Consider the following 24,089-nt stretch of genomic DNA (forward strand, 5'->3'; position numbering starts at 1 on the left):
TGCAGTCACAACATCGATTTGTTAAGGAAAAATCTTGTCTGAACAATCTGATTAGCTATTATGATACAGTTACAAAAAAATAATTTTGACATCATATACTTAGATATCAGTAAATCTTTTGACATTGTTTTACACGGCAGACTGCTGTGAAAATTCGAGTAGTGTTGTCATTAGGGATAATTATTTGCTGTTATGGATAAAGGAATGGTTGAGAGATAGAAAACAGCAGAGTTTTAAATGAAGAACTCCACTAATAACACTAATGTTATTAGTGGAGTTCTTCAGGATTCATTGCTGGTCCCTTACTGTTTTGATGAAGGCATATCAAGCTTATTGTCTAAGTTTTCAGGATGATACAAAGGTTGGCAGTGTGACAAAGTTTAAGGTATAAAGTAATGACAGGAATCATTACCTTATACAATGGTCTTGTTGGCATACTTTTTTTTTTTTTTTTTTTTGTATGAAAACCTGAAACACAAGAGGTATTAGAACCTATAGTACTTAGTACCATGCATGGGTTGGAGGTTGAGAAGACAAAAGAAAATATTTGTTGACATTAGATTTGAACTTCTGTAGACTGTAATTTTCAGGAAATACATATGAAGGAAGGTTGTTCCAGAAAACAGCAGTTGATTCAAATGAATAAACAAGGAAGATGAAAAGTTGGTTCTCTGAGTTTGAAGTTGGACAGTAAATAGATGTTGGCTGGTGGCAGCATGTGTTCGGACTGTTTTGAAAGAGAGAGCGGGAATTATAGAAGCCAGTTCAGAAGAACAGTGCCCATGGAAGTATCTATAGAAAAGGCATGCAGCAGAAACAGTACGTCTATGAGACAGAGAGTGGAGAGACTCTGTTAGAGATGAATCATTAATTAACCTAACTGCCCTCTTCTGAATGGAATCTAGAAGCCTGAGAGAGGTTTTGGAGGCACTGCCCCAGATGTGGGAACAATATTCCATGGTAGGGCAGAATTGTGATTTGTACAGAGTGTTTGGAAGAAAAGTAACGCCTAGAGCAAAAGAGAAAACCAAGTTTTTTAGATGCAGAGGAAGCACTATTTGTAATGTGCTTGTGCCAAGAGAGATTAGAAGTCAAGGTAATCCCCAAAAGAGATATATCATCTTGCCTAGAAATCGGAGTGTCACCAAAGGTAAGCATAGTTACAAAAGAATCCTTTTTGCGAGATATGACAGAACTGAGTTTTAGAAGGATTGAAATCAATTAAGTTGTCTAAGATGTTGACAAATATTAAGTACGAAGAACATGGTTGGTTAATCTGTACTGACTTTATAGTAATAGACATGTTACTTGGACAGCAATCTGGCTACACAAAAATGCCTTGCTCTTTGTTTGTGTGTGTGTGTGTGTGTGTGTGGCAAGGAGTAAGCACTGAGATGTCAAAGTCTGGTCAAAGAGAGGCAGTTTGTTGCCTTGATTAAAGAACTTAATTCATAAATCACAGGTAGACCCAAAACTGTCCTCCTTCCACCATTTCACATCAAACTGGATTTGATGAAACAGTTTGTGAAAGTTTTGCCTCAGTAAGATCACTGCTTCAACTACCTTTGTACTAAATTTCCATCGATCACCCAAGAGAAGCTAAAACAATGTATTTTTGTTGAATCTCAATTTCTCAAACTGATGAATTGAGATTTTGAGGGAACTATGAATTAAAGAGATAAACATGTGTGAATAGATTCAAGTGTGTTGTTGATAACTTCTTCGGAAACAACAAGGATCCAGACTACCAGAATATAGTTGAAAATGTGTCTGCAAACTTCAAGAATCTGGGTTGCAACTTGAGTGTCAAGGTACATTTTTTACACTCCCACATCACCTACTTCCCAGAAAATCTAAGAAGTATTAGTGAAGAACAGAGTGAAAAGTTTCAACAGGACATTAAAGGCATGTACATGAGGTACCTGTGGAGGTGGAATGTCAGTATGATGGCTGACTATTGCTGGATGCTGAAGAGAGACTGTAAAATAGAAGGATCTGCAAGAAAATCAAATTTTGGCTCATTGTAGATCAGTTTTTAAAATGAGACGTGTTTAGTCGGCTCTTTACCATGCTACCCTTTTTATTAGTGTTTTCAACATGTATTTAAAAATAAAGTCTCTTTCGTGATTTTTGTTTATTTGTTTGTTTGGTTTTTAGGAGCATTAGCAACTAAGGCCATATTGCTCCAGGATATGCGGTGGTCATTTCCTGACCTTTCCGCATCCTCCGTATTTGGTGGTGACGGGCTCGAACCCCAAGTCTAATCAAGAAGCGTGTGCTACGCACTACTGCTCCTTCCCACCTGGCTCCGGAGGCGCCCCATGATTTTTGAAGAAGCCTGATATAATGGAAACAAATGGAAATAATTTTTGAAATTAACATTAAAAAATGGTTCAGAAACATTCTTTTCTGAGAAAACACTACTGATTTTTTTTTTTAAAATGCAAACTAGTGCATCAGTAGAGCTTCATTATTTCAAGCTTCGCTGGTTAGTACAGTCACCTAACTAGCATGCTTGGATGATCAAAACTTATTTAATGAGTGATTAGCATTAGCATTTGCAAAGGCATATGATGCAAGAAAGCAGGCTTATATAGCTTCAGTCAAAAAAAAAAAAAAAAAAAACCCTTTATTTTACCCATGCACTCACTCAAATGTTTGTCAATTTCTGCCTTGAATCTATTTAAGCTATCAACTTCTACAACGACAGATGGAAGTTTGTTCCAGTAATCAACCACCTGTTGGCTAAAGGCAAACTTCCACACATCTATCCTACAACCATCTTTCCTCAATTTGAATTTATGCCCTCTCAGGTGATTATTCTGAGCAAGAGGAAGAATCCCATCCGCATTGAGAATGCTGAAACCATTCAAGGCTTTATACATCTCAATCAGATCACCTCACAGGTGCTCTCCAGACACTGTAATTTGCAAAACATAAGCCTTTCTTCGTAAGAGCAACCCTTTGTTCCATTCAATAATCTTGTTGCCCTTCTCTGTATTCGTTCCAACAGATCTAAATCATTCTTAAAATGAGGCCTCCAGACCTGTATACGGTACTCAAGGTGTGGCCTGACCATTGCCTTATACAAGGGAATAATCACCTCCTTATCCCTGCTAGAAAAATTCCTGTATATCATTGACAAGACACCATGATCTACTTTTTCAGACCGTCTGCACTGCTCAGAAAACTTCGTATCTGCCTGCACAATTACCCCCCAGATCCTTTTCATTCTCTACCACTCTCAGTGTAGTACCACAGAGTTGGTACTTTACTCTGGGATTACTGCTTCCCATATGTAGTACTTTACATTTGTCAATGTTAAACTTCATTTGCCACCTCTCAGCCCATCTGCTCAACTTTTCTAGATCCTGTTGCAGCACTGTACTGTCATTAGTGCAATTAACAACCCTGCCAACCATCGTATCATCTGCAAACTTGGACATTAAGTCTGATATACCATCATCAATATCATTTATAAATACAGAAAACAACAATGGACCCAACACTGAACCCTGAGGGACTCCACTAATAACATTAGTCCACGAAGAGCAGTGTCCATTGATTACCACATCCTCTCCCACTCAACCATCCCTTTATCCATAGCAGCAATTTGCTTCCAATGCCACACTGCTCCAATTTGTGCAGCAGTCTTCCATGTGCAACAGTATCAAAGGCTTTTCTAAGATCCAAATATATGATATCAAAGTTATTCTTCACATCCAGTTCCTTTGTGACTACATCATAGTATCCAATCAAATTAGTCAGACGACTTCCCCTTAACAAATCAATGCTGTTTCTGAGCTATAACTGAAGTCTTGTCTAGGTGATCCTGCAGTGCTTCTTTAACCAGTGCTTCCATTAATTTCCCTGGAACAGAAGTTAAACTAACAGGTCCGTAATTACCTGTGTCTCCCTTTGATCCTCCTTTGTGGATTGGGATCACATTTGCACATCTCCAGTCCGTGGGTACCTCCCCTGAGTCCAGGGAAGCTCTCATAATTATGGCTAAGGGTTTGCTTACTTCCTTTGCTGCCTCCTTTAATATAACTGGATAGATTCCATCCACCCCAGGTGCCTTTCTTGTGTTTATCTTCAACAATTTCTCCTCCACTTTACTCTCAGTTATTACAAAATCATTAAGCATCCTGTTACAATTTGCTAAATATCTGTCATTTTCCTCCCTAAATAAATTCTCATGTGTGAATGTAGATGCAAAATACTCATTCATTCTGATATCCCAACAATATCTGCCTTTGATGTCTGACTACCACATCAAGCTCATCGAATTTATTAACTATACTCCTAGCATTGGTGTGCATGCAAGTATACATGCACCTGTTTTTACTCCTAGTTTACCCTAACACAGCCCATGTATTTACTGTTCCACTATGACTCCCAGCAGTTCTGGAAATTCCCATTGCCTTGGTTTCCAGGCTGCTGCTCAATTGCATTTCAATAGAATTAGTGCAAGAATCACTTTTACCTCTGTCAGCAGCTACTGTTAATCTATTAGTCAGTGTATCCCCCCCCAAGCTAGCAGTTTTCCAACCTGCCTAACTCTGCCTCGATAGCATCAGCAAATATTCTTGCACCCTTTCTATTTCCAATCCCTGTAGAAGCAGTCTCTCCTGTTAATAAGCACAGACCAGGCTGAGAAAAATTCTACCCCTTGAGCCTTGCACAATCTCTCCAGGGCCGAATTGATCGACAAGGCTCACATCATATACTCCCTCCTATCGTGTCTGGACAGAATTGCAGACACTTTCAAATTCAACCCTAACTCCCGGCTTTTTTTTAGCATTGTCTTGTACTTGTTAAGTAATTCTGCCAGTCTCCTACTCTTAATATCATTAGTGCCAATATGTACAACAATATCACCCTTTGTGCCCTTAAAGGATGATATCTGCCCTACAATGTCATCAACCTTTGCCCATGGCAGACATACCCTGGTCCTGTTCCATCTATCCTTTTTGCACAATATATTCCCCTTTTCTGATTGATACAGGTTGATGAAAATATGAGCCAATCCAAATGCAAGATTTTAATGCTGATCAACAGCTGTACCACAATGATTTCATTTCTGAAAATGTTTGAGTTACATATCTACCACCTAATTGTTCTGCTATTTTACAACCACTGGGTTTTAGACATAATTCATAACATAAAGTTCATTACTGAAGTTGAATTGTGAAATAAATTTTTCATGGTCATAATGTTCATAAAGGAGATAAAATTAACATAAAGCATACAACTGAGATGATCTCTGGAGCTTAGTTTTCATTTTAAAACCCAACAACTATGAAATGTTGGCAAAAGAACAGGATTGATTCCTATGGCAATGTCCAGCAACATTAATAAGAATTTGAAGCAGATGTTGAAATCCAAATGAAGTAAGTTTTAAGGAATATGTGTCAGTAGATGATGTTTACTCACTGTGCATGAACTACCCGGATAACTAAATCTTTGAAACCATAAGAGATGGTATAAGCAAAAAGAAACTAATAATGAAGTTGGTAATGGTGATTTAGGTGGAAGATGTTTGTTTATTGGAGAAGCCAAAATTGACCATCACAGAAGCATTCAAAAAAGTAAGTCAGTTTTCTTTATTGTTTTAATGTTCTTCATGTTTTTTGGTCAGATAAAATCTCAACAAAAACCTTCAGTTCAGTCTGAAATCATCAATTTTACCCGAAGAAAATGAAACATACATTATTGTATTTTGTATTAATAGGTGAAAAATAACAAAATTAAACTCCTTGCTATAGTGTGTTTGAGAGCTTTCAAAATTACAACCTTATACAAATTTATTTACATTTTGTTGTTTCTAAATAAATTAAAATATAAATTGCCACTTCTGTATATGGTATACTGTATTAGAAAAATGTAGTAGAACTTTTTGTAATAAATAATGTGTTTTGGTCATATTTTTAGCATTATTCATTATAATGAAATTTTGGTACAAGAAAATGATTGACATGCACCCCCCCCCTACATTTTTTTGTAACAGTGATGAATTATTTCACTGAACATACTGAGCAGCCTTAGAATACAAAAATCATATAAGTGGAATGCACTTATGCAGTATATTTTACTTTTTTAATATAGAATTTCCATGTAATATTGGAATTTCTGAATAATGACGAATAGGTCCTGTAAATTTTCTCTTGCAGGCAGTTGCCTATGGCCTGATTTTGCACAAAGGGTCATTCTGTCGTAGCTACTTCAACCTGTTGGATGTTCTTGTCGTTTGTGTATCTTTGGTATCTTTTGCTTTTGGGTAAAGTATTAAATTTTTGTTCATGTAAAAATAGTTCAAGTTAATTATTGCTATGAAGAACAAACAAATGATATTCTTATTTTAACACTACTCATCCTAATCAAAGTCTAATTCCTCGTCCCGAAATGAATAAGATAAGGCTTTCCCATGAGTTAGGGAGCCAGTGGATTTATAACTAAATTCCTCCTTACCTGTCTTGAAAACGGCAGAGCTGTATGTTCTTGCAGTGATTCTCATCAGCATATCTTCATTTTCGTCATTCAAAAGGCCTGATATTTTTGAGCTAATTTAACAGTCAAATTCATTACTTTAATTAACCATAGAGGATGTGATTGCTGAGAAGAGAAATTTCTTAATTTCTTACACTTTCACTCTGAGAGGCACAATTCAAATAAATAAATAAAACTAACTTTTTTTTACACAATACATGGGTCACTTTCCCAATTATCAAAAAACTGTTTCACAAAAACTAAATGTAGGCAAAAATACCATCACTCCTTTCATGCAGAACTGTTTCAAATCTACTAAACAACCAAAGTGTACTATTATTTTAATTGTCTACAGAAGATAAATGATAAACAGGAAAATTTCCTAGTCTGACAGAAGATTGAAAAAAAAAAAAAAATATATATATATAGTTTTTCACAAGAAACTATACAATGGAAAATATCAATATTTAACACAACTCTTACACAGTGAACTAAATAGAAGACAGCAGTAGAAATTATACTGTCTGTTATCCATGCTATATAAACAAGTGAATATCACACAAATATAGTAAAAAACTTGATTCAATCTTTGACTTAAAGATTTCTAGGAAAAGTTATCTGAATTAACTTATAATCAAAAAGCACTTGTGTAAATACAATATTTGTTTGCCATGAAAATAAACTTGAAGAATATTACTTAATAATCAAAAATAAATATTTAAAATATTCATATGTTAAGGAACTATTCTATTCCCTGATAAGAATTTCAGAAAAACTGCAGCTTAAAATAAAAAGATCTTCCCAATTAACAAACTTTTTACACCTAAGACCCTGAAACTTTACCTGATTGTGAAATAAATATGTGAATTGCATATCAATGAGTGATTGATACAGGCTGATGAAAATATGAAACAATCAGATTCAAAATTTTAATGCTGATCAACAGTTGTATCACATGTAATTCTCTCATCTAGGAAATGTTCAAGTTACACATTTCCTTTCTTGAGGGTAAAGTGTGAATATATATATAAAAGAAGCAGTATATATAGTTTAGCAAAAAAAGTAATGAGACTGAATTCAGAAAAGGCAAACTATAGACAAAGAAAATAGTTTCTTGCTCATCTACCCCAAATTAGTCAAAAGGAGCCAAAATGCACTTGTTTTTATGTTTATATGAGCTTTGGAATGACTTGGGAAACTCGTCTACTGTGATGGTATTTACTTATGCTGTCACATTGTTCTGAATATCATAAAACAATCAAAATTGAAACTGTCAATTTCAATTTGGGAAAGAGAATACTTTGCTGGAGCCAGTTTGATAAAAAAAAAAAAAAAAAAAAAAAAAGCAACTTTTTTTTATCAAACCGAACTTTTTTGGGGATTACCCTGACTTTTAATCTCTCTCTCTCTTGGCACAAGCACATTACAAATATTGCTTCCTCTGCATCTAAAAAACGTGGTTTTCTCTTTCGCTCTCGGCCTTACTTTTCTTCCAAACAGCTGTTCACTCTGTACAAATCGCAAATCCATCCTACCATGGAATATTGTTCCCATATCTGGGGCAGTGCCTCCAAAACCTCTCTCAGGCTTCTAGATTCCATTTAGAAGAGTGCAGTTAGGTTAATTAATGACTCATCTCTAACAGAGTCTCTCCACTCTTTGTCTCATAGAATTTCTGAATTGGCTTCTATAATTCCTGCTCTCTCTCTCTTTCAAAACAGTCCAAACACGTGCCACCACCAGCCAACATCCATTTACTGTCCAACTTCAAACTCACAGAACCAACTTTTCATCTTCCTCGTTTATTCATACAACTGCTGTTTTCTGGAACAACCTTCCTTCATACATATTTCCTGAAAATTACAGTCTACAGAAGTTCAAGTCTAATGTCAATAAATATCTTCTTTCTTCTTCTCAACCTCCAACCCAAGTACAGTACTAAGTACTATAGGTTCTAATACCTCTTGTGTTTGGGGTTTTCATAAAAAGAAAAAAAAAAAGAAAAAAAAAAGTTTATGGAGAAGATAGTACATCAAGGGCTCATGTGTTTTAATGGCATAAAAAAAATTTTAGAAGGAAGAGAGAATGTGGAAACTGATGAAAATGTAAACTGAGTCAGGACATTGATTAGAAGTGACTGTTGTTTAAGCATTAGAATGGTTGCATCAGAACTCAGTATTGAGAAAGAAACAGTTACGCATAAGAAAAGTGTGTGCCAAAATGTTCTCGAAAAAATTCCAAGTTTGTAAAATGTTTTGAAAAACATATAAAAAGATTTAGACTTTCTGAGTAGTGCAATTGCTTGCAATGAAAATTGGCTGTTCCATCATGATCCAGAAAATAAAGGCAGTCAAGGAAATGGAAGGTAAAACAATCCCCCGAAGTAAAAATTGCAAAAATTTGAAAATAAAAAATGAAAACTATTCTTCTTGTTTTTTCTATATTATAGGAATTATTATAGCTGAATATTACCCCCAAATCAGGCTGTCAACCAACTGCATTCTGGCAAAGTTCTGACAAGGCTGCATGAAAAAATTCAAAGGAGGAGACCTGAATTAGTATTAGTAGTGGAAAATGATGCAAGGAAGCATGCTTATACAGAATCAACCAAAAAAAAAAAAAAACCCTATCCTATTTCACCTATCTTTCCTAGTTCTTCCTTAAATTTATTCAATCATTCAACTTCCACAACATCAGAGAGAAGTTTGTTCCATCAATCAACCACCCATTGTCTAAAGACAAACTTCCACACAACATTCTGTTTCAGTTTATGCCCCTTCATCTGTGTAATCTGAACAAGAGGAAGAATCCATCAGCATTTAGCTTGCTCAATCTATTCAAAGCCTTAAACACCTAAATCAAATAATTTTGCAGGCGCCTAGTCACTAGATGTTGCAATTTGCAGAACTGAAACCTTCCTTGGTAAGAGCACCCCTCTGTTCCTCTCACCAATCTTATTGCCCTTCTCTTTTTCTGCTCCAGCAGCTCTACATCCTTCTTAAATTAAGGCTTCCAGACCAACGGGCAGTGCCCAAGATGCGGTCTGACCATGGAGTAATCACCTCCTTATATCTGCTAGCAAAATTCCTGTATGTCATAATCAAAACCCCATGTGCTGTCCTGGCCACCTGTCTGAACTGGTTAAAAAACTTCATATCTGACTGCACAATTACATCCAGGTCTTTTTCATATTCCACTACCGAATGTAGTACCACACTGTTGGTACATTAATCTGGGATTACTGCTACCCATCTGCATTTGTCAATGTTAAACCTTAATCGCATTGCCTATTCTCAGCCCAACTGCCTAATATTGCTGATCTTGTTGCAGTAGTGTACTCTCACTAACCACCCTGCCAAACCTTCATATCACGTGCATACCTAGACATTAAACCCGATATACCTTCATCATATTATTAATAAATGCCAGAAGCAACAATGAACCCAGCACCAAACCATAGGGACTAATTCTCTGTGAGTCCCTATGGTTTGGTGTGTATGAATTATTGCTGCAGATGATCCTGCAATGCATCTTCAACCAGTGACTCCATCATTTTACCTGGAACAGAAGTTAAACTTCTGTAATTACTCGTGTCCCCTTCGATCTCTCTTCGTGAATTGGGGATACATTTGCACATCTGCAGTCCATGGGGACTCCCGAGTCCATGGATCCAATCAACAATTTCTCCTCCTATTTACTCTCAGTTATTACAAAATCATTAAGCACCCTTCTACAATTTGATAACCTTCTGGCATTTTCAATCCTTAATAACTCCTCTTGTATGAATGTAGATGCAAAATACTCATTCAGTTTGTTTGCTATCTGAGCAGGATCATCAACAGTTGAACTATCGATATCAAGTGGACTAATCAGATTCATTTCCTTCCTTTTAGAGTTTATATAAGTAAAGAAATCCTTGCTGTTTTTCTTAGCATCCTTTGCCAAAGATTTCTCGAAATATGCCTTTGCCTGCCTAACCTCCTTTGTGACTTGATTACAGTAGAAAGGAATCACCAAGAAAGAGAAGAATGATGATATCCAGGTCAGGACCCTGAGTGCGCCAAGCCCATACTTACCAGATGTGAGTTTCTGGAAAAATTCTACAACTGTCTTTCCTCAATTTGAATCTATGCCCCCTTAGGTTTTTAATCTGAGCAAGCAGAAGTATCCCATCAGCACTGAGCCTGCTCAAACCATTCAAGGCCTTCTACATGTCAATCAGATCACCTTGCAGGTTCCTGGTCTCCAGATGCTTCAACTTGCAGAATTTAAGCCTCTCTCTCTTGGTAAGAGCAACCCTTTGTCCCTCTCACCAATCTTGTTGCCCTTCTCTGTACTCATTCTAGCAACTCTACATCCTTGCTAAAATGAGGCCTCCAGACCTGTAAACAGTACTCAAGGTGTGGCCTGACAATGTGATAATCATCTCCTTGTCTCTGCTAGCAAAATTCCTATACATCATTGACAAAACTCCATGACCCTCTCTGGCAGCCCGTCTGCACTGCTCAGAGAACTTCAAATCTGACTGCACAATTATAAAGGTGAGTACAGTGGTCTCACACAGGGTTTAAATTCGATACAGCGGGAACAACTGATGATGTTAACATCAGCAAATTCTAAATGAGAAGCATTCAAGGAAATAATCATAGGCTTTTCATACCAACTAAGAAATAATGTTCAAGGGCTTAGACCTAAATGGATGTCAGATTAACTAATGAGACTTGTTGCAGAAAAGAAAAAATTTATTAGCATTAGCATTAGTAGAGGCATTTGATGCAAGAAAGCAAGCTTATGCAGCATCAGCCAAAAAAAAAAAAAAAAAAAAAAAACAACTTCCACTTCACCCCTCTGTTCGTTCAAAATACCTGTCCAGCTGAGCCTTAAACTTATTTAGGCTATCAACTTCCACGACAAGGGATGGAAGTCTGTTCCACCAACCAACCACTCGCTGGCTAAACGCAAATTTCCGCACGTCTATCCTACATCTGTCTATCCTCAATTTGAATTTATGCCCTTTAAGGTGATTATTCTGAGCGAGAGGAAGAATCCCATCAGCATTGAGCATGCTCAAACCATTCAAGGCTTTATACACCTCTATCAGATCACCTCGCTGGTGCCTAGTCTCCAGACACTGTAATTTGCAAAACTTAAGCCTTTCTTCGTAAGAGCACCCCTTTGTTCCATTCACTAATCTTGTTGCCCTTCTCTGTACTCGTTCCAGCAGCTCTACATCCTTCTTGAAATGAGGCCTCCAGACCTGTATACAGTACTCTAGGTGTGGCCTGACCATTGCCTTATACAAGGGAATAATCACCTCCTTATCCCTGCTAGAAAAATTCCTATATATCATTGACAATACACCATGAGCTACTTTTGCAGCCCGTCTGCACTGCTCAGAGAACTTCATATCTGCCTGCACAACCACCCCCTGGTCCCTTTCATTCTCTACCACTGTCAGTGTAGTACCACAGAGTTGATACGTTGCTCTGGGGTTGCTGTTTCCCATGTGTAGTACTTTACATTTGTCAATGTTAAACTTCATTTGCCACCTCTCAGCCCATCTGCTCAACCTTTCCAGATCCTGTTGCAGCAGCACAGTATCAGTAGTGTCCTTGACAACCCTGCCTACCTTTGTATCGTCTGCAAACTTCGACATTAAGCTTGATATACCATCATCAATATCATTTATAAATACAGAAAACAATAATGGACCCAACACTGAGCCCTGAGAGACTCCACTAATAACACTAGTCCACGACGAGCAGTGTCCATTGATTACCACTCTCTGTCTTCTCCCCCTCAGCCACCCCTTTATCCACAGCAGCAACTTGCCTCCAATGTCACACTGCTCCAATTTGTGCAGCAGTCGTCCATGTGCAACAGTATCAAAAGCCTTTCTAAGATCCAAGTATATAATATCCAAGTTATTCCCTGCATCCAGTTCCTTTGTGACTGCATCATAGTATCCAATCAAATTGGTCAGGCAAGACTTCCCCTTAACAAAACCATGCTGTGTCCCAGCTGTAACTGAAGTCTTGTCTAAATGATCCTGCAGTGCTTCTTTAACTAGTGCCTCCATTAATTTTCCTGGAACAGAAGTTAAACTCACAGGTCTATAATTACTTGTGTCAGCCTTTGATCCTCCTTTGTGAATTGGGGTCACATTTGCACATCTCCAATCTGTGAGTCCAAGGAAGCTCTCATAATTATGGCTAAGGGTTTGCTTACTTCCTCTGCTGCCTCATTTAATATAACTGGATAGATCCCATCCACCCTGGGTGCCTTTCTTGTGTTTATCTTCAACAATTTCTCCTCCACTTTACTCTCAGTTATTACAAGATTCTCTAACTTACTGCTAGTGTTGAATACACCTCTGGCATTCCCCTCGCTAAATAACTCCTCATGTGTGAATGTCGATGCAAAATATTCATTTAGTTTGTTAGCTACCTGAGCAGGATCATCAACAGTTGACCCATCAATATCAAGTGGACCAATCTGATTCATCCCCTTCCTTCTAGAGTTTACATAAGTAAAGAACTCTTTGCTGTTTTTCTTTGCATCCCTTGCCAAAGATTTCTCATAATCTGCCTTCGCCTGCCTAACCTCCTTTGTAACTTGATTACAGATCAACTTGTATGTATCATAATCTTCTGTGTCGTGTTAATTTGTATGTATCCCATGCATGTTTCTTCTCTGCCATATGTCTCATTAGTTCATCTGACATCCATTTAGGCCTAAACCTTGACCTAAACCAATATTTCTTAGTTGGTATGTAAAGCCTAGTAGCTTCCAAGATAAATTCTTTGAATGCTTCCCATTTTGCATTTGCTGTTGGTAACATCATCAGTAGGTCCCACTGTATAGAATTTAAATACAGTCTCAGTCCATCGTAGTCGCCTTTACGAAAGCAATAACCCTTCCCTTTACCCCTAATGGTAGTTACCTCTTTGAGTAAATCCCAATATTCCGGAGCAATATGGCCTTAATTGCTAATACTCCTAAAAACCAAATAACAAACAAACAAACATCTTCATCTTTTGCTCCTGAGTGACATATTCCACCCATATTTTTTGCACAATATATTTCATTTGAGGGCATCCACCCTTCTCTTCAAGCTCTTATAAAGACCCATCACAATGACACACTCGTTTCTTTACACTCTGCACTGAGCACATCCACAGGCATCACCCTTGGCTATATCATGTCCTGTTCCAAAGTGGCTCATAAACAGCACATTTCTTCAGGCCATTATTCTTAGGAAAATTGACCCCCCCCCTTCAGTTCTCCCCCACGCCATAGCACTCATGTGCTTTTAGCCCATTGCTTTTCTTCTCTAGTTTGTGGGATGATATTGGTTTAAGTTCAGTATAATTGAGAATACAACACTAAACTATGGTACTGATATGCAATAATAACATTACTCGAATTCACCAATTGTGCAGAAATAATGCATACTGGCATATCAAGTTCAAATCACTTAGGTTGACATTAGTTAATTATAATAGATAACAAAATAAAAATATAATAGATAACGGATAAGATATGAGATAAGATATTTGTGCCAAAATATCTAGCTAAATTTAAAATAGGCTAGCAAATGTGACTAATTCTATTAGACTAAAACAACTTACTATGTTAATTAAGTCAAAAAGATAGCAAAATTTTCCAAAAAACTACTTATTGTTCCCAGGATCTCAAAATTATTCATATGCACTGTAATTGTGGAAGGAGGGTTATTTTCTCTATCAAAACAGCAATTCAGCACACGGCACAATCTCTGTTTGCCAGTTTCTAGCCAAAAAGGAAAGGAAAGGGTGTGTGTGTGTGTGTGTGTGTGTGTGTGTGTGTGTGTGTGTGTGTGTGTGTGTGATCATGCACCTTACTCAACGGACCTAGTCCTTTGTGACTTTTTTCTTTTCCCTAAACTGAAAAGTGTGCTTATGGGAACCCATTTTCAGACCATTGACGACATTCAGGAAAAGAAAAGTGTTAAAAGGATTTACAGATGATGACTTCCAGAAATGTTTCTGAGCTTGGAAGAAATGTATGGTACAGTGTGTGTGCAAGCTCAAGGCAATTGTTTTGAATGGGACAACTTTTTAACATATGACATATTTGATTATATTTATTTTATTGCAACAGTCTTGTTAGTTAATAGCCACACCCATATTGTATTTTTTTGTTTATGGACAATCTGTAAATTTATATATTGTGCATAGCATATATGTATAGTAATACTTATGTTGGGTGTATTTTTTAGTTTTCTATAATTAGTTTGTTGTCAAATTGTATATTGTATATTATAGAGTATGTACAATATGTAAATGTATTGTTTGATCTGGTATTAATATATCCATTTAAAATGCAAGGAAGCCCAAAGATTTTGCTTCATAGGCCAAAAAAAAAAAATAAAATAAAATAAAATAAACCACCTATTTGACTCCATCCTCTCATAGATACATATCCAAGTGGCTTTGAATCTCCTCAAGCTGTGAATCAGCCTCAACCACTCAGAGGGGCAACTTTATTTCAGTGTGGCAAAAAAAGTCCAAGCATTTAGTATCTCTGTTGTCAAGATCATAATTCGGTTGTGAAGATCATGGCTTTTGTAAGTTAACCACGCAGAAGCCACATCCTTACCTTTACAGTATGTGGGACAGGATTCAGGCTGGCAGATGTGTTGGTGGCAGATGCTTGAATAGCTTTTACATCCCAATCCCAAGTGTATTTATTACTTGCCAAGTAGTGGGTGCTCTGGTTGGTGATGAACCGGGTACTGAAACAAAATAAAAAATACTATGAATCCTTATAATCAACACGCATCTTCTGGGACCCCATGTTCCCTAATAGAATATAACGACAGTGATAAAACTTCCAGCTAGCAAAAAGACCCAGAACAGAAATGTACCAACAGTGTGGTACTACACTAAGGGTAGTAGAGAATGAAAAAGGTCTAGGGGTTATTGTGCAGTCACATATGAAGTTTTTTGAGCAGTGCAGACAGGCTGCCAGAGAAGATCATGGGGTCTTGTCAATGATTTACAAGAATTTTTTTAGCAGGATTTAAGTGATTATTCCTTTGTGTAAGGCAATCTGAATGATTATTTTGCATCTATATTCACACATGAGGAGTTATTAAGGTTTGAAAATGGCAGAAGGTTATCAAATTGTAGCAGGATACTTAATGATTTTGTAATAACTGAGAGCAAAGTGGAGGAGAAATTGTTGAAATTAAACATAAGAAAAGCACCTTGGGTGGATGGGATCTATCGAGTTATATTAAAGGAGGCAGCAAAGCAACTAAGCAAACCCTTAGCCATAATTATGAGAGCATCCTTGGACTCAGGGGAGGTTCCCACAGACTGGAGATGTGCAAATGTATCCCCAATTCATAAAGGGGGATCGAAGGGTAACACGAGTAATTACGGACCAGTTAGTTTAACTTCTGTTCCTGGTAAAATAATGGAGTCACTGGTTAAAGATGCATTGCAGGATCATCTAGACAAGACTGCAGCAATAATTCATACACAGCATGGGTTTGTTATGAGAAAGTCTTGTCTGACAAATTTCATTGGATATTATGATGTGGTTACAGAGGAACTGGATGAAAAAAATAATTTTGATATCATATACTTTGGATTTCAGGAAAGCTTTTGACACTCTTGCGCATGGAAGACTATTGTACAAATTGGAGCAGAATGGTATTAAGGGTAAGTTGCTACAATGGATAAAAGGATGGTTGAGTGGGAGAAGACAGAGGGTTGTAATCAATGGGTGCTACTCTTCATGGACTAATGTTATTAGTGGAGTCCCACAGGGTTCGGTGCTCTGTTGTTTTGTATATTTATCAATGAGATTGATGAAGGTATATCACGCTTAGTGTCGAAGTTTGCAGATACAAAGGTTGATAGGGTTGTTAATGACAGTAATAGTAGTGTGCTACTGCAACAGGATCTAGATAATTTGGGCAGATGGGCTAAGAAGTGGCAACTGAAGTTTAACCTTGATAAATGCAAAGTACTGCATATGGGTAGAAGTAACCCCAGAAAAACGTACCAACTCTGTGGTGCTACGCTTAAGGTGGTAGAAAATGAAAAAGACCTGATAGTAATTGTGCAGTCAGATATGAAGTTTTCTGAGCAATGCAGACAGGCTGCCAGGGCAGGTCATGGGGTTTTGTCAATGATATATAGGAATTTTGCTAGCAGGGACAAGGAGGTGATTGTCCTTCTGTATAAGGCAATGGTCAGGCCATGCCTTGAGTACTACATACAGGTCTGGAGGCCTCATTTTAGGAAGGATGTAGATTTGCTTGAACATGTACAGAGAAGGGCAACAAGATTGGTGAGGGGAATGAAGGGATCCTCTTACCAAGAGAGGCTTAAGTTCTGCAAATGGCAGTGGCTGGAGACTAGGCACCTGCGCGGTGATCTGATTGAGGTGTATAAGGCCTTGAATGGGTTGAGCATGCTGAATTCTGATGGGATCCTTCCACTTGTTCAGATTACAAACCTACGGGGGCATAAATTCAAATTAAGAAAGGACAGATGTAGAATGGGAAATTTTCCTTTAGCCAGCAGGTGGTTAATTGCCACAACAAACTTCCATCTGTCGTTGTGGAAGTTGATAGGTTGAATAAATTTAAGAAGGAACTGGATAGGCATTTGGAGGGAATGGTGTGATTTTTTTTTTTTTTTTTTAGCTAATGCTGCATAAGCTCATACACTTGCTTTCTTGCATTACATGCCACTACTACTACTACTGCATGCAGGTCTGGAGGCCTCATTTTAGGAAGGATGTATAGTTGTTAGAAAGAGTACAGAGAAGGGCGTCAAGATTGGTTGGAGGTACAAAAGGGTGCTCTTACCAAGAGAGGCTTAAATTCTGCAAGTTGCAGCATCTGGAGACTAGGCACCTGCAAGGTGATCTGATTGAGGGGTATAAGGCCTTGAATAGTTTGAGTAGGCTCAATGCTGATGGGATACTTCCTCTTGCTCAGATTACAAATCTGAGGGCGGACATATACTCAAATTGAGGAAAGCCAGCTGTAGAATGTATAGAAATGTGTCTTTAGCCAGCAGGTAGTTGATTGCTGGAACAAACTTCCGTCTCTCTCTGGGTAACTCAGAAATATATATATAAAAGGTAAACTGCAGCCATTATTAACCCACTGCAGGTTGGATGCCTTCTCAACAATTCATGCTCAGGGAAATGGACCATAATCTGCCATTCTGGTCCAGTGCGGGTTAGCAGATCGATCGTATTTAGCAGTCAGGGTGTTGAACCCCTGGTCTACTCAAAGAGCATGTGCTACTGCATTCCTGCTCCTGACCACTCAGCTACGGAGGCCGTAATATATATATATACACAGGGTGATTCATTACCAGTGCGATAAACTTGCAGGAGGTGTAGGGGGCACAAAGACAAATCGGAATCACATAGCATTGCAGGGTCCGAAATGCCTTCATCATGCAGGAGGTCGCGTGAACAAAGAAGCAAAGAAAAAGAACAGAAACAGCAACTCGTTAGTGTAACAGAAATCATTTTAATGACAAGTTTCAAATTGGCAAAAAGTCATGCTACAGAAGGTGTTCGAAAGTTCGACCAGAAGCAGTCACACAGGCTTCACAGCGCCGCCACATGGAATCCCTAATGTTCCGGAAGATTCCTGGCGTGTCTCAAATCTCCCCGGCAGCTACAGAGATGCGAGCAAAGAGGTCTTCAACTGAATAAATGGGGGTCTTGTACACCAATGTCTTTATTTGACCCCAGCAGAAGAAGTCCAGGCATGATAGGTCCAGCGATCTAGCAGGCCGGTGAACCGGACCACCACGACCTATCCAATGCTGTCCAAATGTAACATTTAGGTGTTCACGGACATCATTGGTGTAATGTGGGGGAGCCCCATCATGCTGGAATCACATTGAGCTGCACAATGACTGGGGAACATGTGCTTCTTCAATAAGTTCGGGCAGGACTTGCTGTAGAAAGATCAAGTATGCCCTACCGTCCAGATGAGGGGGCAGAAGGTACGGTCCAATGGGGTGGTCTCCAACAATGCCGGCCCAGACATTGACAGAGAAATGGCGTTGAGTTGCACATGTTCGCGTACCATGGGGGTTCTCCAAAGCCCACAAATGGGCATTATGTTGATTGAAGGTTCCCTCTCTTGTGAAACTTGCCTCATCCGTGAACAATACGGATGCAGCAAATGCGCTGTCTGCCGCACTCTGTTGAAGAAACCAAGTAGCAAAAGTCCTCGAGTGGATAATCCATAGGCTTCAATGATTGGACGCGTTGCAGATGGTATGAATTCATTTGGTTTGTTGACAGTATCCTCCATACAGTGGATTGGGAAATACCAATCGTTGGCCTATCACTTGAGTACTCTTACTCAGATTGCCTTCTGCAAGACGTAGGACATTCTCCTCATTGTCTGGCATCCTCGTCATTTGCTCTCGATTCATGGTACCTCTCGTGAAACAACCAGTCTCACATAACCTTCTGTGCACATGTGCAAAAATCGTATGATGAGGAGCATGCCTGTGTGGGAAACGTTCCTGGTACAAGCGCAGAGCGGCACGCCCGTTACAGTCTGCAGCTCCATACGCGAGGTGCATGCCGGCCAGTTCAACGTTTGAATACTTGTCCATCCTACTAGGTAGTGAATCACCCTGTATATTTAATTTTTTTTGGCTGGTGCAGCAAAAGCCTCAAGCATCCTTGCACCATTTAGCTAATGATGATAATAATAATAACAACTGGGGAGCAGATCATTGTACTTTACGTTACTTTGAATCCATCATGCACTTGTCCATCTAAATTAGATCATGTGTTCCAATTGTATGGATCTGATAGAAACAATGTACTTTATTTATTTATTTATATTTTTTTGTTAGTTGTTGGCACATTGGCCATAATTCTGTGGCCATAATGCACCTCCCAAAGTTTTTGTACTACTCTGATCCAAGCCCAAGGTGGGATTCGAACCTGCAACCTTTGGGTTGCCAGGCAGGTACTTTACCCACCCGGCTAGCCTGGTCGGCAGCATACTTTAATGGCTAGACCCAGTTCAACATCTGCCTTGCTACCGGATCATTTTGAACATCTGTCCAGAGTATATACATTGAAGTAACTGAACTGCCTCTGTCATTTCAACAAAAGCAGTTGTCACTAAAATATACTTTTAAACTGAAATCTCTGCTGGACCATGTGATTATCTGTTTTTGAGCCATCATGGGTAAATGTAAAACTGCACCATCCCTTTGGTATTTGTGCCCAAGAATATCTCACAACATCATGGTTGGCAATGCTGCCTGCTCACCAAATTCCACCTCAACCCATTCCACCCTATCACACAAATCCACCTTCATTCCACCTCTCTATTAAAAATTGGGGTAAAGGCCAACACTCTACCGACGACCCTTTGCTGCCCATTGAGCTGCTTACTCTGATTTTCTGTCAGGCTTTACCTGTGGCTCAAAGTCAGAATCAACTGTGGAATCTGCTGCAGTCTTCCCAGATAGCATGGTATCAGAGAAGATTCCTCACGAGTGCAATGCTAGCTCTATATGCTATAGAGCTGGCCTTGGACCACATTAAAACTAATAATTATCAAAGGTTTGTGGTATACACACTCATTAAGTGCAACTTCATCCATTCCTGTTTGGGATTAAGCAGAAGTTATATTTTCTGGAACAGCAAACTTTCATTGCAAAGTAATTGCAGTATTCAGAAAGTCTGGCTCTTATATTTATTTTCAAAACATCTTCATGTACTTAGAGGTTTCTCATTCTCTTATCTTCATTCAAATTTTTGGCACATCCTTTTCTCATCCCTAAATTTTCATTTAAAATTTCTTTTCATGTTGAGTTCTGATGCAACCATTGTAATGCTTAAACAATCACTTCTTATCAGTGTTCTTGCCAGTTAGTTAAGGGATACCGGTTAGCCCAGCCGTTTGTTGTTTCTACTACAACTGAGGGAAGATTCATGGTCGACTGCTGTGCCATTGTTTCACAGGTGGTGCTTGGTGGTAGTGGTTGCACATGTAGTGTTGTTATTTAATAGCCACACTTTGTGTATGCTGGAAAGTCAGTGGTGGAATGTTTATTACAAAGAAATTTCTGAAATGTGCCAGAACAACGGGTGAATTCCCTTTGCGAAATTAATAAGAATTAGTACTTGTATGATATCATGTCTTGTTTTTAGTGTTACACATTTTCTACAATAGCAAACTTTCTGTCTCTATAGTTTTATAACTTTCAGTTAATTTAACTTGATTTCCAGGGTGTTTTTTTTTTTTTTTTTTATATGTACCATCTGTAAGCGTCAGAACAAAATTTACACGAACAGAATCTTTTCATCCCCCTTCTGCTTTCATTAAGTGTTGAACATATGACACAGAATATTTCCTTGCCAGGGATCAAAATTAGAAGTGAAACGCTACTCAGATTATTTTTGATTTCTCTGCTTTCTAATTTTTTTTTTTTTTTTTTAATTAAGCTGGGAATGGTTTATTTGGAAAAAACAATAAGCATACATAGCATCAGTCACAGAATTTACATGATGTTACACTTTATCTAATTAATTAAAATATTAAGAACCTTCATCCAAGTTTAATTAGCATTAGCATTAGTAAAGGCACATAATGCAAGAAAGCAAGCCAGCAAGCTTATAATGCATCAGCCAAAAAAAAAAAAAACACACCCTTCTCATTTCATCCATCCACTTTCTCCAAATGTTTGTCTAGTTCTGCCTTGAATCTGTTTAAGCTATCAACTTCTACAATAACATATGGAAGTTTGTGCAAACTTCTGCACATCTATCCTACCACTGTCTTTCCTCAATTTGAATTTATGCCATCTCGGGCGATTATTCTGAGCAAGAGGAAGAATCCCATTAACATTGAGCATGCTCAAACCATTCAAGGCTTTATACACTTAAATAAGATCACCTTGCAAGTGCCTAGTCTCCAGATACTGTAATTTATAAAATTTAAGCCTTTCTTCATAAGAGCAACTGTTTGTTCCATTCACTAATCTTGTTGCCTTTCTCTGCACTCGCTCCAGTAGCTCTTCATCCTTCTTAAAATGAGGCTTCCAGACCTGTATACAGTACTCAAGGTGTGTCCTGATCATTGCTTTATACAAAGGAATAATCACCTCCTTATCCCTGCTAGAAAAATTCCTGTATGTCATTGACAAAACACCATGAGCTACTCTTGCAGACAGTCTGCACTGCTGAGAAAACTTCATATCTGCCTGCACAATTACCCCCAGGTCCTTTTCACTCTCTACCACGGTCAGTATAGTACCACACAGTTGATACATTACTCTGGGGTTCCTGCTTCCCATATGCAGTATACTTTGCATTTATCAATGTTAAATTTCAGTTGCCACCTCTCAGCACATCTGCTCAACTTTTCTAGATCCTGTTACAGCAGCGTACTGTCATTAACAACCCTGCTGACCTTTGTATCATCTGCAAACTTGGACATTAAGCCTGATATACCATCATCAGTATCATTTATAAATACAGAAAACAACAATGGACCCAACACTGAATCCTGGAGGACCCCACTAATGACATTACTCCATGGAGCAGTGACCATTGATTACCACTCTCTGTCTTCTCCCACTCAACCATCCCTTTATCCATAGCAGCAATTTGCCTCCAATGCCACACTGCTCCAATTTGTGCAGCAGTCTTCCATGTGCAACAGTATCAAAAGCCTTTCTAAGATCCAAAAATATATAAAAATTATTCTTTGCATCCAGTTCCTTTGTGACCACATCATAGTATCCAATCAAATTGGTCAGACAAGACTTCCCTTTAACAAACCCATGCTGTGTCTGAGCATAACTGAAGTCTTGTCCAGATGATCCTGCAATGCTTCTTTAACCAGTGCCTCCATTAATTTCCCTGGAACAGAAGTTAAACTAACAGGTTTGTAATTACCTGTGTTGCCCTTTGATCCTCCTTTGTGGATTGGGGTCACATTTGCACATCTCCAGTCCATCGGTACCTTCCCTGAGTCCAAGGAAGCTTTCGTAATTATGGCTAAGGGTTTGCTTACTTGATTTTTGCTGCCTCCTTTAATATAACTGGATAGATTCCATTGCAGGTCAAAAACCAGTATGAGTTCAAAATCCTCTTCTCACTACATCAGTGTTTTATCAATATATCTGTATGCTAAAGATGAACAAAAATATTCACCAATATTTTGTTAATATTGCTTAGAATTATGAAGAATTAAAGCATTTCATCCTGCAAGTGGTCAAAATCTGCTTAGATGTTTCATGGACCTTCCTGCACTACTTCTCTGATGAGTGGGATGCTGTTTTTAGAGTAACATAAGCTCACACACACACACACACACACACACACACACACACACACACACACACACACACACACACACACACACACACACACACACACACACACACACAAGCACCTCAGTAGCCAGATGGGCAGGAGCAGCAGTGCGTTGCACACACTTCTTGATTAGACTGGGATTCGAGCCCGTGACCACCAAATACGGAGGATGCAGATAGGTCGGGGAATGACCACCGCATATCCTGGAGAAATATGGCCTTAGTTTCTAATGCTCCTAAAAAACCAAATAACGCACGCACACACACACACATCAGAACATAGAAACCTCCCATTATTGTATAAACAGCATTCCAGCTACTGAATTGATGCAGAAAGTATCACACAATGTCTGAACAGTGTCTGTAATTTTTCCTAACAATAGAATAGATTTTGATGTTGCATAGGGTAATATGCTTCAATTCTTCATATTTTAATTATGTTTACCTGTGCATACTTTCACTATGGGAACAATGTAATATCACTTTTTCTAAACTTCTTATTGCCAAATACAGTGAAACTTCTCCTAATGGACACCTCTCTCTAACGGACATCTCTCTACAATGGACATTTTCAAATTTCCCAACTCTCCTCTATTGGTTTTCACGTGTTTTCAGCTTCTGTCTAGCGGACATTCTCTGTAACGGACGCGGACAGGCAATCTGCACTGTTTCGTTTAGATTAGCACTTGATTTTATCTCCCCATAACGGACAGCGGGCGAGCTCACGGTCCTTTTTCTAGGAACGTTTCTTCCACGTATTGCCTCAATCCTGTGTTTATTTTCTATTTCCGATTCTCTTAATTTTATCAAGGTTTACGTCACTGTTCTAAACCCTTTTTCAAGAATTTTAAGGCACGTGTAAAACGTCTGATGAATTCGGTGTGTGCAAGGGGGGGGAAATTTTGTCGGCCTTTCGTCTTTTGAGTTTGAGTTTTCAGTTTTGTTCAGTGTCGTGTGAAGTGCACAATGTCTTCTCGTAAACATTTAACTTTAAAAGATAAAGTCGAACTCATTAAAGCATATGATCGGCAAAAAAATAGTGTTCGAAATCTCGCTGCAAAATTCAAAATTGGGAAGACGCAGGTAAGCGACATCCTAAAGAAAAAAAATGAACTGCTCAAACAATTTTGGCAACAGGTAAATGATCAGGTTCAAAAATCATTCCCGAAAACTGTTGGACTTCAAATTGACAATGTTACGTATGAGTGGTTTTTGTCGCAC

At 38.4% G+C, this 24,089-nt stretch overlaps 1 protein-coding gene across 1 annotated transcript in view; it reads left to right on the plus strand.

Annotated features, from left to right (window-relative positions):
- Positions 1-24,089, plus strand: part of LOC150076513 (muscle calcium channel subunit alpha-1-like) — a 1,171,392-nt gene that overhangs the window by 604,388 nt on the left and 542,915 nt on the right. Inside the window, exon 21 of the mRNA XM_090387375.1 lies at positions 6,174-6,280. Coding sequence (XP_090243501.1) covers positions 6,174-6,280 — 107 coding nt within the window. The remainder of the gene's footprint in view (positions 1-6,173; positions 6,281-24,089) is intronic.

This window comes from Mastigoproctus giganteus, chromosome 13, assembly GCF_048544385.1.
Source record: "Mastigoproctus giganteus isolate SK-2022 chromosome 13, ASM4854438v1, whole genome shotgun sequence".
NCBI classification, from domain to species: Eukaryota; Metazoa; Arthropoda; class Arachnida; order Uropygi; family Thelyphonidae; genus Mastigoproctus; species Mastigoproctus giganteus.